The sequence below is a fragment of the Mustela erminea genome, chromosome 15, assembly GCF_009829155.1.
Source record: "Mustela erminea isolate mMusErm1 chromosome 15, mMusErm1.Pri, whole genome shotgun sequence".
In the NCBI taxonomy this organism is placed as follows: Eukaryota; Metazoa; Chordata; class Mammalia; order Carnivora; family Mustelidae; genus Mustela; species Mustela erminea.
In genome coordinates this window covers 83,569,113-83,595,620 of record NC_045628.1, presented here as the reverse complement: position 1 = coordinate 83,595,620, position 26,508 = coordinate 83,569,113, and the positions used below count along the sequence as shown (strand labels likewise).

At 38.9% G+C, this 26,508-nt stretch overlaps 1 protein-coding gene across 1 annotated transcript in view; it reads right to left on the bottom strand.

Annotated features, from left to right (window-relative positions):
• MICU2 (mitochondrial calcium uptake 2) overlaps nt 1–26,508 on the bottom strand; it is a 169,154-nt gene that overhangs the window by 102,219 nt on the left and 40,427 nt on the right. The window contains exon 2 of the mRNA XM_032315404.1: nt 19,354–19,498. Coding sequence (XP_032171295.1) covers nt 19,354–19,498 — 145 coding nt within the window. The remainder of the gene's footprint in view (nt 1–19,353; nt 19,499–26,508) is intronic.

The window sequence follows — 26,508 nt, the reverse complement described above, 5'->3', positions numbered from 1 at the left end:
AGGACAAACAGGTAGAGAGAAAGGATCAGGAGGAAGCCTGGAACAAACAGCTTAGAAGCTATGAAAACAGAATCAGGGAGATAAATGATGCCATGAAACATTCCAACGTCAGAATTATTGGAATCCCTGAAGGGGAGGAGAAAGAAAGAAGTCTAGAAGATATAGTGGAACACGTTCTTCATGAAAATTTTCCCAATCTCGTGAATGGAACCAGCGTTCATGTACTAGAGGCCGAACGGTCTCCACCCAAGATTATAGATACCAAAAAAACATCAAGGCACCTGATAGTCAAACTGAGGAATCATAACTGTAGATATAATCTCTTGAGAGCCACTAGGACAAAGAGGCTCCTTACTTACAGAGGAAAGCCCATCAGAATAACGTTGGACCTGTCAACAGAGACCTGGCAAGCCAGAAAGGGCTGGCAAGATATATTCAGGGCACTAAATGAGAAGAACATGCAGGCAAGAATACTTTATCAAGCGAGACTGACATTCAAAATGGATGGAGAGATAAAGAGTTTCCAAGACCGGCAAGGCTTAAAAAACTATGCAAACACCAAGCCAACACTGTAGGAAATACTAAGGGGGGTTCTATAAAAGAGGAAAAATCCTAAGAATAGCATTGAACAGAAATATAGAGACAATCTACAGAGAGACGGACTTCAAAGGTAACACGATGTCAATAAAAATGTATCTATGAATAATCACTCTCAATGTGAATGGCCTAAATGCGTCCATAAAATGGCACAGGGTTGCAGATTGGATAAAACGACAGGACCCATCCATATATTGTCTACAAGAGACCCATTTTGAAGCTAAAGATACACCCACACTGAAATGGGATGGAGAAGCATCTTTCATGCCAGTGGGCCTCAAAAGAAGGCCAGGGTAGCGATTCTTATATCAGACAAATTGGATTTTAAACTAAAGACTAGTCAGAGATACAGAAGAACACTACATAATTCTTAAAGGGACTATCCATCAAGATGATCTAACAATTGTAAATATCTATGCCCCCAATATGGGAGCAGCCAATTACATAAGAAAACTGTTAATCAAGATAAAGAGTCATATTGATATGAATACATTAATAGTAGGAGATCTTACACACCTCTCTCAGAAATAGACAGATCATTGAACCAGAAAATCAATAAAGAAACAAGAGCATTGAACAACACATTGGACCAGATGGACCTCATAGATATATACAGAACATTCTACCCTAAAACAACAGAATACTCATTCTTCTCAAGTGCACATGGAACCTTCTCAAGAATAGACCATATTCTGGGTCACAAATCAGGACTCAACTGATACCAAAAGACTGAGATTATTCCTTGCATATTCTCAGATCACAATGCTTTGAAACTGGAGCTCAATCACAAGGAAAAGTTCAGAAGGAACTCAAACACCTGGAAGCTAAAGACCACCTTGCTTAAGAATGCTTGGATCAACCAGGAGATCAAAGAAGAACTGAAACAATTCATGGAAACCAATGGGAATGAAGACACTTCAGTCCAAAACCTATGGGGTACAGCAAAGGCGGTCCTAAGGGGGAAATACATAGCCATCCAAGCCTCCCTCAAAAAAAAAGGAAAAATCCAGAATACACCAGCTGTCTCTACACCTTAAAGAACTGGAAAATCAACAACAAATCAAACTAACTCCACACATAAGAAGGGAAATAATCAAGATTAGAGCTGAGATCAATGAGGTAGAAACCAGAGATACAGTAGAACGTATCAATGAAACTAGAAGCTGGTTTTTTGAAAGAATCAATAAGATCGATAAACCACTGGCCACACTAATCCAAAAGAAAAGAGAGAAAGCCCAAATTAATAAAATTATGAATGAAAAGGGAGAGATCACAACGAACCCCAAGGAAGTAGAAACAATCATCAGAAGTTATTATCAACAGTTATATGCCAATAAGCTAAGCAACCTAGATGAAATGGATGCATTCCTGGAAAACTATAAACTCCCAAAATTGAACCAGGAAGAAACTGACAACCTGAATAGACCGATATCTAGTAACGAGAATGAAGCAGTGATCAAAAACCTCCCAAAAGAGGAGTCAAGATGGCGGAGAAGTAGCAGGCTGAGACTACTTCAGCTAGCCGGAGATCAGCTAGATAGCTTATCTAAAGATTGCAAACACCTGAAAATCCATCGGCAGATCGAAGAGAAGAAGAACAGCAATTCTGGAAACAGAAAAACAACCACTTTCTGAAAGGTAGGACCGGCGGAGAAGTGAATCCAAAGCGGCGGGAAGATAGACCCCGAGGGGAGGGGCCGGCTCCCGGCAAGCGGCGGAGCAACAGCGCACAAAATCAGGACTTTTAAAAGTCTGTTCCGCTGAGGGACATCGCTCCAGAGGCTAAACCGGGGCGAAGCCCACGCGGGTTCAGCGTGGCCTCAGGTCCCGTAGGGTCACAGAAGGATCGGGGGTGTCTGAGTGTCGCAGAGCTTGCGGATATTGGAACGGGAAAGCCGGCTGCAGAGACAGAGCCGACAGTAAGCTCACAGCTCGGCGTTACCTTGAACCGGTCGCAGGCTCGGTGAGCTCGGAGCGCGGCCGGAGGTCAGGCAGACGGGAGTAACTGGGCGCTGTTCTCTGAGGGCGCACTGAGGAGTGGGGCCCTGGGCTCTCGGCTCCTCTGGGCCGGAGACCAGGAGGCCGCCATTTGTATTCCCCATCCTCCAGAACTCTATGGAAAGCGCTCAGGGAACAAAAGCTCCTGAAAGCAAACCCGAGCGGATTACTCACCCCGGCCCCTTATCAGGGCGGTGCAATTCCGCCTGGGGCAAAGACACTTGAGAATCACTACAACAGGCCCCTCCCCCAGAAGATCAACAAGAAATTCAGCCGAGACCAAGTTCACCTACCAAGGAGTGCGGTTTCAATACCAAGGAGAGCAGCAGAATTCCAGAGGAGGAGAAAGCAAAGCACGGAACTCATGGCTTTTTCCCTGTGATTTTTTTTTAGTCTTGCAGTTAATTTAATTTTTTTCTTTTTCATTTTTTGTTTTTTTTCTCGCCTTCTGGTTAAATTTTTTTTTTAACTTTTACCTTTTTCTTTTTTAACGTTTTTTAACTAGTTTATCTAATATATATATTTTTTCTTTTTTATATTTTTCTTATTTGTTTTCTTTTTTTTAATTCTTTTCTTTTTTTTTCTTTCTTCCTTTTTGAACCTCTTTTTATCCCCTTTCTCCCCTCTCACGATTTGGGATCTCTTCTAATCTGGTTAAAGCATATTTTCCTGGGGTTGTTGCCACCCTTTTAGTATTTTACTTGCTCCCTCATATACTCTTATCTGGAAAAAATGACAAGACAGAAAAATTCAACACAAAAAAAAGAACAAGAGGCAGTACCGAAGGCTAGGGACCTAATCAATACAGACATTGGTAATATGTCAGATCTAGAGTTCAGAATGACAATTCTCAAGGTTCTAGCCGGGCTCAAAAAAGGCATGGAAGATATTAGAGAAACCCTCTCGAGAGATATAAAAGCCCTTTCTGGAGAAATAAAAGAACTAAAATCAAACCAAGTTGAAATCAAAAAAGCTATTAATGAGGTGCAATCAAAAATGGAGGCTCTCACTGCTAGGATAAATGAGGCAGAAGAAAGAATTAGTGATATAGAAGACCAAATGACAGAGAATAAAGAAGCTGAGCAAAAGAGGGACAAACAGCTACTGGACCACGAGGGGAGAATTCGAGAGATAAGTGACACCATAAGACGAAACATTAGAATAATTGGGATTCCAGAAGAAGAAGAAAGAGACAGGGGAGCAGAAGGTATACTGGAGAGAATTATTGGGGAGAATTTCCCCAATATGGCAAAGGGAACGAGCATCAAAATTCAGGAGGTTCAGAGAACGCCCCTCAAAATCAATAAGAATAGGCCCACACCCCGTCACCTAATAGTAAAATTTATAAGTCTCAGTGACAAAGAGAAAATCCTGAAAGCAGCCCGGGAAAAGAAGTCTGTAATATACAATGGTAAAAATATTAGATTGGCAGGTGACTTATCCACAGAGACCTGGCAGGCCAGAAAGAGCTGGCATGATATTTTCAGAGCACTAAACGAGAAAAACAAGCAGCCAAGAATACTATATCCAGCTAGGCTATCATTGAAAATAGAAGGAGAGATTAAAAGCTTCCAGGACAAACAAAAACTGAAAGAATTTGAAAACACCAAACCAGCTCTACAGGAAATATTGAAAGGGGTCCTCTAAGCAAAGAAAGAGCCTACAAGTGGTAGATCAGAAAGGAACAGAGACCATATACAGTAACAGTCACCTTACAGGCAATACAATGACACTAAATTCATATCTCTCAATAGTTACCCTGAATGTTAATGGGCTAAATGCCCCTGTCAAAAGACACAGGGTATCAGAATGGATAAAAAAACAAAACCCATCTATATGTTGCCTCCAAGAAACTCATTTTAAGCCCGAAGACACCTCCAGATTTAAAGTGAGGGGGTGGAAAAGAATTTACCACGCTAATGGACATCAGAAGAAAGCAGGAGTGGCAATCCTTGTATCAGATCAATTAGATTTTAAGCCAAAGACTATAATAAGAGATGAGAAGGACACTATATCATACTCAAAGGGTCTGTCCAACAAGAAGATTTAACAATTTTAAATATCTATGCCCCTAACGTGGGAGCAGCCAACTATATAAACCAATTAATAACAAAATCAAAGAAACACATCAACAATAATACAATAATAGTAGGGGACTTTAACACTCCCCTCACTGAAATGGACAGATCATCCAAGCAAAAGATCAGCAAGGAAATAAAGGCCTTAAACGACACACTGGACCAGATGGACATCACAGATATATTGAGAACATTTCATCCCAAAGCAACAGAATACACATTCTTCTCTAGTGCACATGGAACATTCTCCAGAATAGATCACATCCTCAGTCCTAAATCAGGACTCAAACGGTATCAAAAGATTGGGATCATTCCCTGCATATTTTCAGACCACAATGCTCTAAAGCTAGAACTCAACCACAAAAGGAAGTTTGGAAAGAACCCAAATACATGGAGACTAAACAGCATCCTTCTAAAGAATGAATGGGTCAACCGGGAAATTAAAGAAGAATTGAAAAAAATCATGGAAACAAATGATAATGAAAATACAACGGTTCAAAATCTGTGGAACACAACAAAGGCAGTCCTGAGAGGAAAATATATAGCGGTACAAGCCTTTCTCAAGAAACAAGAAAGGTCTCAGGTACACAACCTAACCCTCCACCTAAAGGAGCTGGAGAAAGAACAAGAAAGAAACCCTAAGCCCAGCAGGAGAAATCATAAAGATCAGAGCAGAAATCAATGAAATAGAAACCAAAAAAACAATAGAACAAATCAACGAAACTAGGAGCTGGTTCTTTGAAAGAATTAATAAAATTGATAAACCCTTGGCCCGACTTATCAAAAAGAAAAGAGAAAGGACCCAAATAAATAAAATCATGAATGAAAGAGGAGAGATCACAACTAACACCAATGAAATACAAACTATTATAAGAACATACTATGAGCAAATCTACGCCAATAAATTTGACAATCTGGAAGAAATGGATGCATTCCTAGAAACATATAAACTACCACAACTGAACCAGGAAGAAATAGAAAGCCTGAACAGACCCATAACCAGTAAGGAGATTGAAACAGTCATTAAAAATCTCCAAACAAACAAAAGCCCAGGGCCAGACGGCTTCCCAGGGGAATTCTACCAAACATTTAAGGAAGAACTAATTCCTATTCTCCTGAAACTGTTCCAAAAAATAGAAATGGAAGGAAAACTTCCAAACTCATTTTATGAGGCCAGCATCACCTTGATCCCAAAACCAGACAAGGATCCCATCAAAAAAGAGAGCTATAGACCAATATCATTGATGAACACAGATGCGAAAAAACTCAACAAAATACTAGCCAATAGGATTCAACAGTACATTTAAAGGATTATTCATCACGACCAAGTGGGATTTATTCCAGGGCTGCAAGGTTGGTTCAACATCCGCAAATCAGTCAATGTGATACAACACATCAATAAAAGAAAGAACAAGAACCATATGATACTCTCAATTGATGCTGAAAAAGCATTTGACAAAGTACAGCATCCCTTCCTGATCAAAACTCTTCAAAGTGTAGGGATAGAGGGCACATACCTCAATATTATCAAAGCCATCTATGAAAAACCCACTGCAAATATCATTCTCAATGGAGAAAAACTGAAAGCTTTTCCGCTAAGGTCAGGAACACGGCAGGGATGTCCATTAGCACCACTGCTATTCAACATAGTACTAGAGGTCCTAGCCTCAGCAATCAGACAACAAAAGGAAATTAAAGGCATCCAAACCGGCAAAGAAGAAGTCAAATTATCACTCTTCGCAGATGATATGATACTATATGTGGAAAACCCAAAAGACTCCACTCTAAAACTCTAGAACTTATACAGGAATTCAGTAAAGTGTCAGGATATAAAATCAATGCACAGAAATCAGTTGCATTTCTCTACACCAACAGCAAGACAGAAGAAAGAGAAATTAAGGAGTCCATCCCATTTACAACTGCACCCAAAACCATAAGATACCTAGGAATAAACCTAACCAAAGAGGCTAAGAATCTATACTCAGAAAACTATAAAGTACTCATGAAAGAAATTGAGGAAGACACAAAGAAATGGAAAAATGTTCCATGCTCCTGGATTGGAAGAATAAATATTGCGAAAATGTCTATGCTACCTAAAGCAATCTACACATTTAATGCAATTCCTATCAAAGTACCATCCATCTTTTTCAAAGAAATGGAACAAATAATTCTAAAGTTTATATGGAACCAGAAAAGACCTCGAATAGCCAAAGGGATATTGAAAAAGAAAGCCAACGTTGGTGGCGTCACAATTCCGGACTTCAAGCTCTATTACAAAGCTGTCATTATCAAGACAGCATGGTACTGGCACAAAAACAGACACATAGATCAATGGAACAGAATAGAGAGCCCAGAAATAGACCCTCAACTCTATGGTCAACTAATCTTCGACAAAGCAGGAAAGAATGGCTAATGGAAAAAAGACAGCCTCTTCAATAAATGATGCTGGGAAAATTGGACAGCCACATGCAGAAAAATGAAATTGGACCATTTCCTTACACCACACACAAAAATAGACTCAAAATGGATGAAGGACCTCAATGTGAGAAAGGAATCCATCAAAATCCTTGATGGCAGCAATCTCTTCGACCTCAGCCGCAGAACATCTTCCTAGGAACAACGCCAAAGGCAAGGGAAGCAAGGGCAAAAATGAACTATTGGGACTTCATCAAGATCAAAAGCTTTTGCACAGCAAAGGAAACAGTTAACAAAACCAAAAGACAACTGACAGAATGGGAGAAGATATTTGCAAACGACATATTAGATAAAGGACTAGTGTCCAGAATCTATAAAGAACTTAGCAAACTCAACACCCAAAGTACAAATAATCCAATCAAGAAATGGGCAGAGGACATGAACAGACATTTCTGCAAAGAAGACATCCAGATGGCCAACAGACACATGAAAAAGTGCTCCATATCACTCGGCATCAGGGAAATACAAATCAAAACCACAGTGAGATACCACCTCACACCAGTCAGAATGGCTAAAATGAACAAGTCAGGAAATGACAGATGCTGGCGAGGATACGGAGAAAGGGGAACACTCCTACACTGTTGGTGGGAACGCAAGCTGGTGCAGCCACTCTGGAAAACAGCATGGAGGTTCCTCAAAATGTTGAAAATAGAACTGCCCTATGACCCAGCAATTGCACTATTGGGTATTTACCCTAAAGATACAAACACAGTGATCCAAAGGGGCACGTGCACCCGAATGTTTATAGCAGCAATGTCCACATAGCCAAACTATGGAAAGAACCTAGATGTCCATCAACAGATGAATGGATCAAGAAGATGTGGTATATATACACAATGGAATACTATGCAGCCATCAAAAGAAATGAAATCTTGCCATTTGCGACATGGATGGAACTAGAGCGTATCATGCTTAGCGAAATATGTCAATCAGAGAAAGACAACTATCATATGATCTCCCTGATATGAGGAAGTGGTGATGCAACATGGGGGCTTAAGTGGGTAGGAGAAGAATCAATGAAACAAGATGGAATTGGGAGGGAGACAAACCATAAGTGACTCTTAATCTCACAAAACAAACTGAGGGTTGCTGGGGGGAGGGGGTTTGGGAGAAGGGGGTGGGATTATGGACATTGGGGAGGGTATGTGCTTTGGTGAGTGCTGTGAAGTGTGTAAACCTGGTGATTCACAGACCTGTACCCCTGGGGATAAAAATATATGTTTATAAAAAATAAAAAATTAAAAAAAAAAACCTCCCAAAAATAAGAGCCCAAGACCTGATGGATTCCCTCGGGAATTCTACCAAACATTCAAAGAAGAAATAACACCTATTCTCCTGAAGCTGTTTCAAAAAATTGAAGCAGAAGGAAAATATCCAGACTCTTTCTATGAAACCAGCATTACCCTGATCCCCAAACCAGGCAAAGACCCTACCAAAAAGGAGAATTTCAGACCAATATCACTGATGAATATGGATGTTAAGATTCTCAACAAGATCCTAGCAAAGAGGATCCAATAGCACATTAAAAAGATTATCCACCATGACCAGGTGTGATTCATTCCTGGGCTACAAGGATGGTTCAACATTTGCAAATCCATCATTGTGATAGAACAAATTAATAAGAGAAGAGAGAAGTACAACATGGTCCTCTCAATTGATGCAGAAAAAGCATTTGACAAAATCCAGCATCCATTCCTGAATAAAACGCTTCAAAGTATAGGGATAGAGGGAACATTCCTGAACTTCATCAAATCTATCTTTGAAAGACCCACAGCAAATATCATCCTCAATGGGAAAAAGCTTGCAGCCTTCCCGTTGAGATCAGGAACATGACAAGGATGCCCACTCTCACCACTCTTGTTCAACATAGTATTAGAAGTCCTAGCAACAGCAATCACACAACAAAGAGAAATAAAAGGTATCCAAATTGGCAACGAAGAAGTCAAACTCTCTCTCTTCACAGATGACATGATTCTTTATATGGAAAACCCAAAAGACTCCACCCCCAAACTATTAGAACTCATACAACAATTCAGTAACGTGGCAGGGTACAAAGTCAATGTACAGAAATCAGTGGCTTTCTTATACACTAAGAATGAAAATACAGAAAGGGAAATGAGAGAATTGATTCCATTTACTATAGCACCAAGAACCATAAGACACCTGGGAATAAACCTAACCAAAGAGGTAAAGGATCTGTACTCGAGGAACTACAGAACACTCATGAAAGAAACTGAAGAAGACACAAAAAGATGGAAGACCATTCCATTCCATGATCTTGGATCGGAAGAATAAACATTGTTAAAATGTCTATACTGCCTAGAGCAATCTATACTTTTAATGCCATTCCGATCAAAATTCCACCAGTATTTTTCAAAGAGCTGGAGCAAATAATCCAAAAATTTGTATGGATGGAATCAGAAGACACCCTGAATCGCTAAGGAAATGTTGAAAAACAAAAATAAAACTGGGGGCATCACGTTACCTGATTTCAAGCTTTACTACAAAGCTGTGATCACCAAGACAGCATGGTACTGGCATAAAAACAGACACATAGACCAGTGGAACAGAGTAGAGAGCCCAGATATGGACAACTCAACTCTATGGAGAAATAATCTTCGACAAAGCAGGAAAAAATATACAGTGGAAAAAAGACAGTCTCTTCAATAAATATTGCTGGGAAAACTGGACAGCTATATGTAAATGAATGAAACTCGACCATTCTCTTATACTGTACACAAAGGTAAACTCGAAATGGATAAAAGACCTCAACGTGTGACAGGAATCCATCAGAATCCTAGAGAACATAGGCAGTAATCTCTTCGATATCAGCCACAGCAACTTCTTTCAAGATATGTCTCCAATGGCAAAGGAAACAAAAGTGAAAATGAACTTTTGGGACTTCATCAAAATCAAAAGCTTCTGCACAGCAAAGGAAACAGTCAACAAAACAAAGAGGCAACCCACGGAATGGGAAAAGATATTTGCCAATGACAGTACAGACAAAAGGTTGATATCCAGGATTTATAAAGAACTCCTCAAACTCAACACACACAAAACAGATAATCATATCAAAAAATGGGCAGAAGTTATGAAGAGATACTTCTCCAATGAAGACATACAAATGGCTATCAGACACATGAAAAAATGTTCATCATCACTAGCCATCAGGGAGATTCAAATTAAACCACATTGAGATATCACCTTACACCAGTTAGAGTGGCCAAAATTAGCAAGACAGGAAACAACATGTGTTGGAGGGGATGTGGAGAAAGGGGAACCCTCTTACACTGTTGGTGGGAATGCAAGTTGGTGCAGCCTCTTTGGAGAACAGTGTGGAGATTCCTCAAGAAATTAAAAATAGAACTTCCCTATGACCCTGCAATTGCACTACTGGGTATTTACCCCAAAGGTACAGATGTAGTGAAAAGAAGGGCCATCTGTATCACAGTGTTCATAGCAGCAATGGCCATGGTCGCCAAACTGGAAAGATCCAAGATGCCCATCAACAGATGAGTGGATAAGGAAGATGTGGTCCATATAATACTCCATACTATGGAGTATTATGCCTCCATCAGAAAGGATGAATACCCAACTTTTGTAGCAACATGGACGGGACTGGAAGAGATCATGCTGAGTGAAGTAAGTTAAGCAGAGAGAGTAAATTATCATATGGTTTCACTTATATGTGGAGCATAATAAATAGCATGGAGGACAAGGGGAGTTAGAGAGGAGAAGGGAGTTGAGGGAAATAGGAAGGGGAGGTGAACCATGAGAGACTATGGACTCTGAAAAACAATCTGAGGGGTCTGAAGGGGCAGGGAGTGGGAGGTTGGGGGAACCAGGTGGTGGGTATTAGAGAGGGCACGGATTGCATGGAGCACAGGGTGTGGTGCAAAAACAATGAATACTGTTACGCTGAAAATAAATAAAAATAAATAAAAAAAAATTTAAGTGTATTTTTCATGGTAAGGATATATTGTTGCTTTGTTACATACATAGCTTTATTAGAAAAGGGTTAGTTTTTAAGTTGCGCTGTATGAAGGGCACAATATAGAGAAGTAGGCACAAGTCAGAGCAACAAGGGCTCTGAGTGTTAAGCTAAAAGTTATGGGAAACACTAAATAATTTTAAATAGGAGAGTAAAAGGATCAATTACTGGTATGGGAAAAAGATGTCTAGATGGAAGGAAAGGTGGCTGTTGCAATAATCCAGGGAGAAGTGCTAAAAGTCTAAAATATGGCAAAGTAAGTAAGAATAGAGAAAGGTAATTAAAGAGAAATTAAGGAGACAGAATAAGCAGATCTCAGTGATGAACTGGATATAAAAATGAGGGACATGGAGATGTCTACAAAAACTCACAAAACACTCTGGATGACTTAGGAAAGTGATGAAGGTTGTGCCATCACAAAGAAAATACAGGAAAAGAAAAGACTTGATGGGAAAGATGATGAATTCATTTTTAGACATGTTGAGTTCCTGATGCTTATGGAGATAACACCCAAGTATCTAGTGGGTGGCTAAGATACGTGATTCTAGTGGCCAGCAGAGTTTGAGGCTAAAGACAGAGATGCCTCAGATAACAGTCACTTAAGTAGTTGCAGTCATGAGTGACAATAAAATCATTCAGGGATTACGTATCAAGTGAGTAGAGCTGAAGGGAGCATGGGCATTTAAGAGCTGACAGGAAGAAGAGGAACCAGGAAAACAACTGAGAAGTAATGAATACATTTGTTAGGAAAAAACCTAAGAAATGTGTGTCACAGGGAGACCAAAGTTTCAAGGAGGGAGTAAATGCTGTTGAAAGATCAATTAAGAAGCAGGCAGAAAAAACAGCCATTGGTCTTGGCAGTTTGATAGTCACTGGTAATCTAAAAAATAATACTCAGTAGAAAAGTGAGAGAAGCAGCCAGGTTGTGGTGCACCAAGGAGTAGTAGGCCGTAAAGGAAGGCGTACAGATGGTTTAAATCTGGCTAAGAGAACAACCAGAGACCTGTATGATCATATTAGGGATTTTTCAAGATAGTAAAGACATAAGACTACTAGTAAATTTCAGAGAAGGAGGCAGTAGAGATAAAATAATGACAAAACTAGAGGAGATGGTGGGGGAACCAGTCTTAGGGTGTGAGGAGCTCATCACCAGGAAAAAGCTAATTAGGGATGTATAAATGCTTTAGACGATCTAGGTGAAGATGAAAAACATGAATTTAGTGGCTCCGATTGCAGAACCATGTGATTTTCTCCCAATAGTTCTTAGCTGGCTAGGTTCAATAAAAAGGACAGAGGAGAAAGATATTTGAAAGCAATTATTAGTGAGTGACAAAAGAACGATGTAGCTACAGAAAAGGAGGAAAATCCAGAAGAGCTAAGAGTTTAGGAATAATGGAATAATTGAGATTAGAAGCTTTTCTGAGGTCAAGAATAGGTGTATTGGATATTAGGAAGTGGGTAAGGTGGAAGGATAATTGATAACATTGTTGCCAGAGAGTGGACTTCTGTAATTTGCAATTTCCTAAATGAAGCAATTTCAGATAATGGTCATGGGATATGAATAATAAGAATACAGCTCACTGGAATTGAGAACAAAAGAACTGTAAGGCTGAACAAATTTAGTAGAAAACAGCAAGTTGGTATTCAACGTAAAAGAACTTAAATAAGGAAAAATGGTGTTTCAACCACATAACCTAGTTCTCAAAGGAGTATGCTTTTACAGTATTTAGAGTATGCAATAGCAAATTAAGGATGACACTGATATTCCCCAAATCCAGGAAAAAATGAAGAATAAGCATCCAACATCCACCTGGATGATTTACATCTCCATCAATTACTATTAGCAAAGTATATTATTTGCAAGAAGTTCTGTAAGATACAAACTAGGCAAAAATGAGTTTAGGATCTAATAAATCTCAGATCGTTTTTTTTTCTTTCTGTTTATACGCGAAGATCATGGGTCACTGGGTTGGCTCTGGTTTTCCTTGTTTTGCTGTTCAGTATGATCCGCAGGAATGCACCAAGATTATTCTTCTTCTTGCCCATGATGAAAAATAAAGGTGAAGTACATCATAGGTATAAAGGATGTATTATTTGGCCTGCAATTACTGAATTCCTGATTTAGCTAAATGTCTTCTGATAGAGTTTAACTGCATTCCAATGCAATTAATAAAGTGCAAATGTTATAAGAACCTAAATTGGTTAAATCAAGGGTTACATAAAAACAACAATGAAACAAAGAAAAAAGCCATATGAACTTTGAACTTGATTAGAAGACTAGCATAGGTCTGTGGCTAAAGTAAGGTAAAGCAAAAACTAGATTCAACTGAAAATGGAAGGGATTCTTTAAGCACAAGAGTAATAGCTGATGAAGAAGAAAATACAAATGTTTAATGAAAATCAAAGAAGCGAACCACTGAATTAAGTGAAGAGAAAACAAACACTAATACATATTTACAAGTATATAATCCCCTAATATTTTGAGGATGATGATCAATTTTTATAATCTCTACTTGAAACACTTATATGAAAAAATGAGCATAAATTATAGTACAGGACACAGAACTGACATTTCTGATAATCAAGAGTTGTTTGGCTATAAAATATTTCTAAAGAATTCTTCCATTATCCTTTGTTTTCTCCTATACTATCATTCTGTTTTGTCCCCTTTATAACCAAAATTTTTAGAAAAAGCTATCTATACCTGTTGTTTTTGTCCTTCTAATTCTCTCTTTAACGTCCTAATGACTCATGCTAGTGACCAAATCCAATCATCTCTTTCCATTTATCATTCTACTGTACCTTTCTGGAACACTCATACTACTGACCAAACATTTCCTAAATATATATGTTTTTTTAAAGATTTTATTTATTTATCTGACAAAGAGAGACAGAGAGGGAGTGTGAAAACTCTATCTCTCCTTCTAGTCTGAATGACAGCCTTGCTGGATATAGTATTCCTGGCTGTGTATTTTTCCCATTCAGCACATTGAATATATCATGCCACTTCCTTCTGGCCTACCAGGTCTCTGTGGACAGGTCTGGTGCTAACCTTACGTGTCTACCTTTGTTGGTCAAGAACCTTTTGTCTCCAGCTGCTTTTAAAATTATCTCTTTACCTTTGTACTTTCCAAGTTTCACTATGGTATGTCTTGGTGTTGACCTGTTTTTGTTGACTTTGAGGGGGAGTTCTCTGTGCCTCTTGGATGTTGAATGCCTGTCTCCTTCCCCAGATTAGGGAAATTCTCATTTATAATTTGCTCAAATAGATCTTCTGCCCCCTTTTCTCTTCTTCTAGAACTCCTATGATATGGATATTATTGCACTGTGGAACTGCTGAGTTCCCTAAGTCTATATTCATGATCTAACAGTTTTCTTTCCCTCCTTTCAGCTTCCTTATTTTCCACGATTTTATCTTCTATATTACCTGTTCGTTCCTCTGCCTCTTCCATCCTTGTTGTGATTATATCCAGTTGATTTTGTATCTCATTTATAACATTTTTTATTTCGGCCTGACTAGTTTTTAGGTCTTTTATCTTGGCAGTGAGGGTTTCTCTAGTGTCTTCTATGCTTCTTTCAAACCCAGCTAGTATTCTTATGGCTGTTGTTCTTAATTCTTGTTCAGATGCATTACTTATATCTGTTTTGAGCAAATCTCTGGCTGTGGTTTCTTCTTGATCTGTCTTTTGGGGAGAATTTGTCCACCTTGTCATAATGTCTAGGTTTCTGTCTTTTGCACGTTATGAAAGCTTGTTATGTTTCCTGCTTCTGAGAGTAATACTATATGACACTGTCCAGGGCCTGGTGCTTTAAGAAGTGTTTCTGGTACATGCTGTGTGCATCTGCTATTGTATTTGGCTGCTCTCTCCCACGGGCCAGTCCTCTGCAGAGTTCCTTCTTGCTTGCGGTGGGACATGTTTAGATTGTTAAGTCATTGTTCTAGGATTTGTTTGTTAAGATAGGCCTAACAGGAAGAAAGAAAGAAAGAAAGAAAGGAAGGAAGGAAGGAAGGAAGGAAACCAATCCAAGAAAAAAGGAAAAGGAACAAATAAGCAAGCAAACAAATCAAAAAGTATATGCCTGATTTCAAAGAAAAAGAAACTGGGAGGTTAGGGAAGCTGATCCAAAAAACTAAAAAAGAAAGAAGCCAACAAATGAAAAAACCCACAAGCCTGATGCCAGAGGGGGGAAAAATAGTGGCAGGGAGGAAGCTGAAATGAAGCTGATGCTTTACAATCAGTAGCCTTGATGCATGGGAGGGCCTGTGTTGTCTTCTGAGGGAGAGACCTGCTGCACTGGCTCAGAGTCAGACGTGCCCTTATAAAGATTCCCTTGCCAGTGCATGGGGAGTGGAGAGGGGGCTGTGCAGAGTTTGGTTTAAGTGACTACAGGGGTTGTGTTTCTGTCTGAAGTCTGACTGTGCTGTTGGGCCTTGGGGGTGGGGTAGATGGTGTCAACCTGTCCTCTTGACAGGGGAGGGACACTCGAGGCTGCTGTCCTTCAGGAGGCCCCCACAGAAAAGTGAACAATCTCCTCTTCTGTGACCCAGGCTTTCATCAGAATCCTGCCTTCAGTCTATCTGTGCCTGGCTGTGGGCCTGCCTGAGGCTAATTCTCCAGTGATATATCTCTGGCTGGCAGCTGGGATTCAAAACAAGTCTTAAAAGTACCTGGTGGCATGTGACCCACTCCCTTCCACTGAAAGAGAGCTTCACAGGGCTGCATCTGGCGCCTTTCTGTCCCAGAAAAGCAGCTGCACACGGACATATGTGCTCAGAGCCTATGTTGAAAAAGCCACAAACAGGTTATCTGCCATCCGTGGGTGCCTCCGTCCCCTGCTGTTGAATGGAGGTTCAGTATTGCCTAGTGGGTTTTTGTCTTTGGAAAGGCAAAATATCCTCTTCCAAATCCACTCCATGAAGAGGAACATTCTCTTCCCCAGAGGCCCAGGATATCCCACACCCCACATCACTGAGCCTTGCTCCAACCCTTGTGCCACTCTCCTCCATCCCTGACTCTGCTCCATGAAAGGGGTTCCCACCATTCTGTAGTACTACAGCTTTTCTCTCCCAATTCACTCTCTGAAGCTCACATATGTCACGTTCTCTCCTTCTAATTGTGCAGATTATTTTTTTTCCTCAGATGGATTTCCTAGTTGTTTAAAATGATTTGATGTTGATGTAGCTATGTCCCAGGATCCCCTTATTACTCTGCCATCTTAACTCTGCCCCCATCCCATAGTTTCAGAAGAGAAGTATGATATAATTCTTAACCCTGTTTCCCTTTAGGTAAGGTCTTTTTCCTCTCTGACTTCTGTTAAGATTTTTTCCTTTGTCTTTATTTTCAATAGTTTGAAGCATATATGCCTAGGTATAGGGTTTTGGGTGGTTTTTTGTTGTTGTTGTTGTTGTTTTAAAATATTTATCCTGCCTAGAATTCTGTGAGCTTCCTGAATTTGTGGTTTGGTGTTTATTAATAATTTTGGAAATTTCTCAGCTGTTAATAACTCTGAATATTTCTCCTGTTCTTTCTTCTTCTGGTATTACACTAGCAATTTTTGAATTGTACCACACTTTTTGGACACTGTTTCTTCCAGTTTTCCTTCTTTGCAGTTTAAGAAATCTCAACATGTCTTCAAGCTCACTGATTATTTCCTTGGCGCAGAGCATTATTTTAATGAGCCCATCAAAGGCATTCTTCATTTTTATTATACTGTTTTTTATTTCTAGCATTTCTTTATGATTCTAAGAGTTTCCCCATCTCTGCTTACGTTACCTGTTATTATATGTACTTTTTCTACTAAAGCATTTAATTATATTAATCACGGTTATTTTAAATTCTGGTCTGCTAATTACAAAATCTTTGCTATATTTGAATCTGGTTCTGGTGCTTGCTTTGTCTCTTCAGACTGCCTTTTGCCTTTTAGAATGTCACCTGAGTTTTCTGAGAGCCAGGTAAGATCTATCAGGTAAATGTTACTTAAGGAGATATTTTAAGTATGAGGTTCTATGTTTATCTGAATAACATTAGGATGAGTTTACGGTCTGCTATAGTTGTAGGTGTCAGAGGTTTTTAAACATTTCCTCTGGTGTCCTTGTTTTTGTCTCCTCTCTTGTTCTCATTTCCCTAGAGACTCCTTCATATATAAGGTCTGAGAGGTACAGTTCTTTCTGTTGTATCCCCTTTAGACAAGAGCCTTCCTGGTGTGTGGTGAGGTGTGGGGGAGAAGTGTCCTATAATCTTATGATTAGGTCTCAGTCTGTTACTGGCCTGTGTCCCAGGGTTGTGATCCTCAGTCCCAGGGTTGTGATCCTCAGAAATGCTTTCAGTTTTCTGTTTTCCTTCAAAAGTGAGATAGGAAGGCCAAAGTTGGGCATTTCCATTCACCTCGGTTGGTTAGACTTTGGTAAAAGTTTCCTGTCTGTGCAGGCCTTTGCTAAGGAGAAGAGAATGCTCTGGAGTTGTTTCAAAATGATTACTTTTCCCCTCCCACTGAGGGAAGATTTTTCTCAGATCTTCACTCTTAGTGCGGCTCTACTAGGTAAAACTCCCAAAAGTACATAAGACTGTCAGGGCTGTTCTTCACAAGTTTTCATCTCTCAAGCTAGCCCATGCTCAGATTCTAGCAATTAGCCAAATCACTCTTTAAATATTCCCACCAGATGCTGGCTGCAGTGGTGGTTTCTGGGTAGTTTCTGCTCTAGGTAAACTCTGTATCTCTGTATCTGTCTGTCTCCAGTTTTCATGTTACTATGCCTTATGGTCTCAATTCTCTCAATTCTCTGATGGATCTAAGAAGAACTGCTGACTTTCAGTTTTTCAGCTTTTTTTCTTGCTGTAGGGACAGGAGTGACGATGTTCAAGTTCTTTACATGCTGGAAAGTAAACCACCTTAAAAAAACCTTTTTGATTTCTCTAGTTATTTACTTAGACTAGTTTTCTATAAGTTTTCTCACAAAGTGAATACATGTTTTAAGGATTTTGATACATACTGCCAAACGTACCAAAATAACCGATATTTCTTTTTTTGCTCATAAACCTTCATTGCTCCCTCACTGGTCAAAGATGATGTCCACACATTCCAACCAAATATACAAGTCTCTGATGGTTGCATAGGGTAACTGAAATGCCCTGTACAATATGACCCTTATCTGTTTTTCAATTTGATCTGTCATCACTCCCTAACACAATTCTTTGGTTTTAGTGACCGATGAACTTACTGTGTAGAGCATGTCATAATCATTCATTGTGTTTTTATTCAAGTCATCTCTCAATATTGAAAATAACTTCCCAAGTCTTCATAGTCTTTTTCAACCTAACTTACACTTGTTACTGCTCACTTTGGCCTAGCCCGTATCAGCTGTTCTACATATAGCTACCTACAGGGCAGTACTTCCAGCATCCTGACAGGTGGCAGGAAGTTAAGAAGTTTTCAGAGAATACTTTTATAATAGAGGGGACAGAGTATAGGGCCATATTTACTTTCTGCAAAGTAAAAGGAACTAGTTTAGGTAATATAACTAAGAATTTCTAACATCATTTGGAATAATTAAAAGTTGAAGCTTTATGAATTAAAATTATGTAATTATAGCTTCTGGATTTTTGCATCTCATTATATTTTTGGTCCCCCCTGCCCAACTGCTCTAATCTGGTATTTTTCTTTTTAAAGATTTTATTTATTTGCCAGAGAGAGAGAGAGAGAGAGAACATACAAGCAGGCAGAGAGACAGGCAGAGGCAGTGAGAGAAGCAGGCTCCCTGCTGAGCAAGGAGCCCGATATGGGACTCGATCCCAGAACCCTGCGATCATGACCCAAGCTGAAGGCAGCAGCCTAACCAACTGAGCCACCCAGGCATCCCTAATCTAGTTTTATTCTTTGCCTACTTTAAAACACCAATACTACCAAAAACTAGTATCTTAGATAAATTATTCTATTAACATATTTAGTGACATTAAAAACTTACCTGTTTTTCCTTTGGCTCTTTAGATAAACCCATAAAAAAACCCAAGTATTTCTTAGATAAATACATAAAAAGTTTAACTACACTTGAGTCACGAAGAATGTAACGTCTAAATAATAAGCAAATACATGGCACAAAGAATTATTATAATTAATATGAAGAAAAGCCGTTAGCAATTCTGAAAAATAGAAGTTTATCAGCCTTAATGTTTGATTTTTAAGAAAAAACTTAAAAAAATCCAAAAAACAACTTACGTTCCATTTGGTCAAACATTATTGAAAAGAGGAAGTCTCGTGGTGTCATATAATATTCTCCTTCATGTTCCAGTGAAGAGAACTGCATGAAGCGCTGTTTACGAAGGGACAATTTTTCTCCCATCTCTCCAGAGACAACATTATCCTAAAAGAAAAAGAAACTGCATTTTAAGACTTTTCTCAGTATGATTCCCCAACTTAGCTACTTCCAAAATAATCTTTACAGAGTACTTTAGTATTTGGGTCTAACAGCCTCCAAATTTTTCAATCATTGATTTAATAAATATTTACGTGGTTGTCTACATACCACTCTTTCAGGCATGAAGATAAAACAGTGAATGATACTAACTTGAAGGAACTTCTATTCCAGTTAATGAAAGAAATGACAGTTAATGAATATATGTAGAAAATAAGGTGAGCTAATGAGAAATGCCACAAGGAAATATTAAACAGGATAAAAGAGTCATAAGGAGTAGTATTTTAGATAGGATACTCAGAGGAGGACTTTCTAAAGAGGTGACATTTAAAGAGACTAAATGAGGTGCAGTTAGTGAGGTCTGGGGCTCTCTGGAGGAAGAGCATCCTGAGCAAGAGGTAAAGTAAGATCAAAGACCATGAGATGTGTGTGCGTGTGTGTGTGTGTGTTCATTCCTAGGTAAGCCTGGTATATTTAAGTGTGGCAGAAGATAAGATCAGAAAGAAAGGTAGAGGCAAGAGATCAAGTAAAGTGCTTTTTCACAAAGATAAAATATATCATATCTGATACTCTGCTTTCAGAAATATACTTACATCATGGATGGAGAGTGCTTAAAGGGTAAGAACTGGTAAAGTACTGTCAGTGTAAGATTCTGGATATCTCAGGCAATGGCACCTAGACCTTGACTCAATGCTGACAGAGACAATACTGAAATCTTTACTGTTAACCTTTATTGAGCACTCACTATGTGCTAGGGACTATACTAATAAAGCACTCTACGTCAATTATTTGGTTAGTCCTCACAATAACTGAACAACAGATACTAGAGTATATACAACAACTAAAGGAAATGGCACAGCCAGGATTAAATACCTGGGGTGTCCAACTCAAAGTGTTTCAATCCTTTAACTACCACACTAACCTCCCATCCATGGCTGAGCACTGTATCATAAGCAAATGGAAGAAAACAACACAGCAGTTAACATAAACATCAATGTCAATATAGCAATCTTGACACAGAATGTGAGTATTATCTGTGAAATCCAAAAGCATACTCTGACCTTGGACTACTTTCCTTAAAGTACTGGTCTGACCTGGACCACAACATCCTTCCTGGACACACATTACTTCCTTTTCACAGCTACTGCTACCGCACCTATTATTTACCCTGACACAGTGACGTTCACTGACTACAACTGAAATGGGGGAAAAATGAGAATTCCAGTTGCTTAAAACTCTGTAAGTTCAAAGTCAACAAAATTCAAAGTTAACAGCTCCTTTTCAGCTGATCTCAGTTTTCCAACTAATATTAATTCTCTTTCCTTATTTTGACACTTGGTTTCCTTGAGCAGCTAGTTTTATAGCTCCTTTGTGTTCTACACAGTGCATACCGAATGCGAGACATATGTAGAATACTCAAAAATACTAGATGATCTGAATCCCTACCTTCTTTTTCTTTTCTTTTTTTTTTTTTTTACTGTATTTTTATAAACATATAATGTATTATTAGTCCCAGGGGTACAGGTCTGTGAATCGCCAGGTTTACACACTTCACAGCACTCACCATAGCACACACCCTCCCAAATGTCCATAACCGAACCACCCTCTCCCTACCCCACTCCCCCCTGCAACCCTCAGTTTGTTTTGTGAGATTAAGAGTCTCTCATGGTTTGTCTCCTTCCCTTCCTACCGTCCAACCCCCCCACGTTGCATCTCCACTTTCTAGTATCAGGGAGATCATATGAGAGTAGTCTTTCTCTGACTGACTTATTTCGCTAAGCATAATACACTCGAGTTCCATCCATGTTGTCGCAAATGGCAAGGTTTTATTTCTTTTGATGGCTACATAGTATTCCATTGTATATATATACCACACCCTCTTTATCCATTCATTTCTTGATAGACATCTAGGTTCTTTCCATAGTTTGGCTTTGTGAACATGGCTGCTATAAACATTCGGTCGCACATGCCCCTTCAATTCACTACATTCGTATATTTAGGGTAAATACCCAGTAGTGCAATTGCTGGGTCGTAGGATAGCTCTATTTTCAACTTTTTGAGGAACCTCCATGCTGTTTTCCAGAGTGGTTGCACCAGCTTGCATTCTCACCAACAGTGTAGGAGGGTTCCCCTTTCTCTGCATCCTTGCCAGCATCTGTCATTTCCTGACTTGTTCATTTTAGCCATTCTGACTGGTGTGAGGTGGTATCTCACTGTGGTTTTGATTTGTATTTCCCTGGTGCCGAGTGATGTGGAGCACTTTTTCATGTGTCTGTTGGCCATCTGGATGTCTTCTTTGCAGAAATGTCTGTTCATGTCCTCTGCCCATTTCTTGATTGGATTCTTTATTCTTTGGGTGTTGAGTTTGCTAAGCTCTTTATAGATTTTGGATACTAGCCCTTTATCTGATATGTCGTTTGCAAATATCTTCTCCCATTCTGTCAGTTGTCTTTTGGTTTTGTTAACTGTTTCCTTTGCTGTGCAAAAGCTTTTGATCTTGATGAAATCCCAATAGTTCATTTTTGCCCTTGCTTCCCTTGCCTTTGGCAATATTCCTAGGAAGAAGTTGCTGCGGCTGAGGTCGAAGAGGTTGCTGCCTGTGTTCTCCTCAAGGATTTTGATGGATTCCTTTCTCACACTGAGGTCCTTCATCCATTTTGAGTCTATTTTCATGTATGGTGTAAGGAAATGGTCCAATTTCATTTTTCTGCATGTGGCTGTCCAATTTTCCCAGCACCATTTATTGAAGAGGCTGTCTTTTTTCCATTGGACATTCTTTCCTGCTTTGTCGAAGATTAGTTGACCATAGAGTTGAGGGTCTATTTCTGGGCTCTCTATTCTGTTCCATTGATCTATGTGTCTGTTTTTGTGCCAGTACCATGCTGTCTTGATGACGACAGCTTTGTAATAGAGCTTGAAGTCCGGAATTGTGATGCCACAAACTTTGGATTTCCTTTTAAATATTCCTTTGGCTATTCGAGGTCTTTTCTGGTTCCATATAAATTTTAGGATTATTTGTTCCATTTCTTTGAAAAAAATGGATGGGATTTTGATAGGGATTGCATTAAGTGTGTAGACTGCTTTAGGTAGCAAAGACACTTGCACAATATTTGTTCTTACAATCCAGGAGCATGGGACATTTTTCCATTTCTTTGTGTCTTCCTCAGTTTCTTTCATGAGTACTATACAGTTTTCTGAGTATAGATTCTTAGCCTCTTTGGTTAGGTTTATTCCTAGGTATCTTATGGTTTTGGGTGCAACTGTAAATGGGACTGACTCCTTAATTTCTCTGTCTTGTTGTTGGTATAAAGAAATGCAACTGATTTCTGTGCGTTGATTTTATATCCTGATACTACTGAACTCCTGTACAAGTTCTAGCAGATTGGGAGTGGAGTCTTTTGGGTTTTCCACATATAGTATCATATCATCTGCAAAGAATGATAGTTTGACTACTTCTTTGCCGATTTGGATGGCTTTAATTTCTTTTTGTTGTCTGATTGCTGAGGCTACGACTTCTAGTACTATGTTGAATAGCAGTGGTGATAATGGACATCCCTGTCGTGTTCCTGACCTTAGCGGAAAAGGTCTCAGGTTTTCTCGAAGGGATGCTGTACTTTGTCGAATGCTTTTTCAGCATCTATTCAGAGTATTATATGTGAACCCCGATCTTCTTCAGAACTTGTTTATTCATGTCTTTCCTTTTCTTTTCCCTTAAGCTACTACTACAAAAATGACTAAAGAGGCATGTTTTAATTACATGAGTCCATACTCTTATCATAATAATCAGAAAATTGAATTTTATTAATACTCTGAACTTTTTAAAATGTGAGGCAGATACAGTAATAGATATATTTTATTTTAATGAACTGATACTGAGTATATGCAGGAAAACAGTGGTAAACAAGACAAACATTAATTTCTACCAGAACACACTAAGTGCTGTGGCAGTAAAATTACAGAAAGTACACAAATGAAACAGGAAAGGGACAGTGGGTGAGTCTTCTCAGTAAATGTCACAGGACTGTCAAAGTCCTAGATATGAGAGAGACTACAGTGTATTAGAAAAACTGAAAGAAGTTGAGTAAGGGCGTATACATTATTAGCTTATAGAACAATTCTATTTATACTAAAATTAATATGTAGCCTATTAAGAGAGTAACAAAAATAACTAACCCACATGGAAATACAGTATTTTTCCAAGTCCTTAAACAAATGCTGCCTTTCTTTATACTTCTAATATCTAAGTTGTTCCTGACTAATTAAGAGAGTACCTTTTTACCCAACTCCATTCTTTCTTGTGTAAATAAACAAACTTTGAATTACAACCAACTAAAAGGAGTCAATTACTCATTTATTCTCCTCCTCAAATGGTCTCAAAACAGGACGGACTGCTGTTAATGCTGCTTCTCTTGGTTTTCATGTTGTCCTCCATCTTGCAGCAGTCCTATTCTTTCCTGGTATATTAAAAATGACCAAGAAGTAAAAGCACAAACCTCACACCCTTTGATAGCAAGACATGAAAACTATTTTCAAAGAAATCCATTTTTTTTTTCCTTCTAGGATATTTAGATCCAAAAAAACACCCTATCTCATTGTTACCATTTTCCACATGCCTGTATGTCCATAACTTGCACAAGCATGACATTTCTCAAGACTCTCGAGAAGAATTGTCATCCCTTCCAATTTTGGTTAAATATCCTCTCCAGTGCATAAAAAAAAGTAGAGGAGGTAAAATTAAAACTCCCTTTCATGGGCTGATTTCTGAGCTTAAAGGTGTCATTTGAATTATAGGCCATGAACTTAGAAAGTCATTGATAAACAAATGACCTCCAAAAAATCTGTCCTACTACTATGACTCTATTAGTAGATGGTATGATATTTAACCATCTAACCATCTAATCAATCTGGTATTGTGGCCTTCAATTCCTGCTATTTCATGGTATAAAGAGACTTATTCTCCAATCCCCAAATCTTTTAACTCCAATGTCAGCACTACTAATGTTTCCCTTTTTTCTAATCCTTTTTATTCCCTCTCACATTCTGCTTATTGAGTGCCTAGCTATCACCTGGAGGTCCCCACCACTGTAGATTCTAATCCTACCACTTCTCTTATGGAATATAAAGTGGAAGCCCCCAAGTTAAAACCTCTAACTACTGGTCTTTCCCTGCATCCTCATCCACCCTTCAAGTAAATACTTAGTTGAGCATCTACGAACTTGAGGACACTCTAGGAAGAGACAGAACACATATGAATTACGGTGGCAGTAGTAGTGCAGTTGTTAATCCTAACAGTAATAGCTAATGTTAACTAAACATGTAGTATATGCAAGGCAAGGTGCTAACATCTTTACATACATGGTCTCACTCAAGCTTCATAATAACCCAAAGGAGAGACAACATCATTATCAACCTTAAATTACAAAAGAAGAAACCAAGGCTTGTCAAGGTTTACCAGCTTGTCTAGATTAACACAGCAAGTAAACTGACAGCATAGGTGGTATGACAACCCCAGTCTCAACCACTATCCTATACTAACTCCTCTAAGAATTATATAAATTAGGAAAGAAAGAAAGTATTGTGGGTAATGATGGCTGAGGAAGCTCATGAAAACAGTGAGATTTAAGCTAGACTCTAGAGAATTAAAAAAATGACTATAAGAATTAGACATCTTTTAGGCCTGGACTAACTGTTGTCCATTTCCTAAATGATGTGTATTACTGCTCTTGTTCAATCAAACTTAAAAGTAGGATTTCTAATATGTTTCCTTGCTACAAAAGAATTTATGTAGACAGAAAAAATACTGTTTCAAAGCTAGAGCTAGAGCTAATTGTTAGAGCTTTTATAATTCCAAGCTGATGAACCAACAAATCAGTTTTATTTAGGCCACCTTTACCATACGGTAGTTGAATTTTTAAGTTTATTTATTTTTTTTAGTGATCTCTACACCCAGCATGGGGCTTGAACTCATGACCCCTAGATCAAGAGTCACACACGTTTCTAACCAAGTGAACCAGGTGTCCCAGAAGGTGAATTTTAAAGTACGTTTTAAAAGACCACTAGTATAATTGATGTGCATTATATATGTGCGCTTACTCCATGGAATTTAGACGATTAATTTACCATTTCTACTGAAGTATAAACATATGACATGTAATGTTACACTTAATTGGTTATTTTTATTTACCTGTAAGGCTATTCCTGCCTAACTTCATTTGCCTAACTATTTTTTTTAAAAAAGATTTTTATTCACTTATTTACAGACAGAGATCATAAATAGTCAGAGAGGCAGGCAGGGAGAGAGAGGAGGAAGCAGGCTCTCTGCGGAGCAGAGAACCTGACGTGGGGCTTGATACCAGGACCCTGAGATCATGACCTGAGCTAAAGGCAGAGGCTTTAGCCCACTGAGTCACCCAGGCGCCCCTGTATAACCATTCTGATCAAACATCAGACTGACGGGATGGATTTAATTGTCAGGAATGAACAATTCTCCATTCCTCCCCAACCCTTTCTTTCATCTCTGTGCTTTTCCTACTCACATCCTTGCATGCTCTCTTTTCCCACCTCCCCTTCCTTTCTCTCCTTCCCTTGCATGTTTTAGATGGCTTTATTTATTTTTAAAGATTTTAACTTAAGCAATCTCTATAGCCAATGTGGGGCTCAAATGTAAAACCCTGAAATCAAGAGTCACATGCTCTACCAACTGAACCAGCCAGACACCCCAAAATCAGGAGTATTCAGGGCCTTTTTAAAAATTGTTAGCTGCTGCTTTCATATTCCCTGAACTATTGTTGTTATTATTGTTACTGATATTGTTGCAGATACCCATTTCCTTTAATCTCTTTCTCATTTTGAATATGTGTGGCCTATGTGTGGTAGGTTGGACTTGACAAACTGTACTAAGGCAAAGACAGTGGCTTGTAGACTTTGGTAAGTATAGTTAATATACCAGTTTGGAGGGA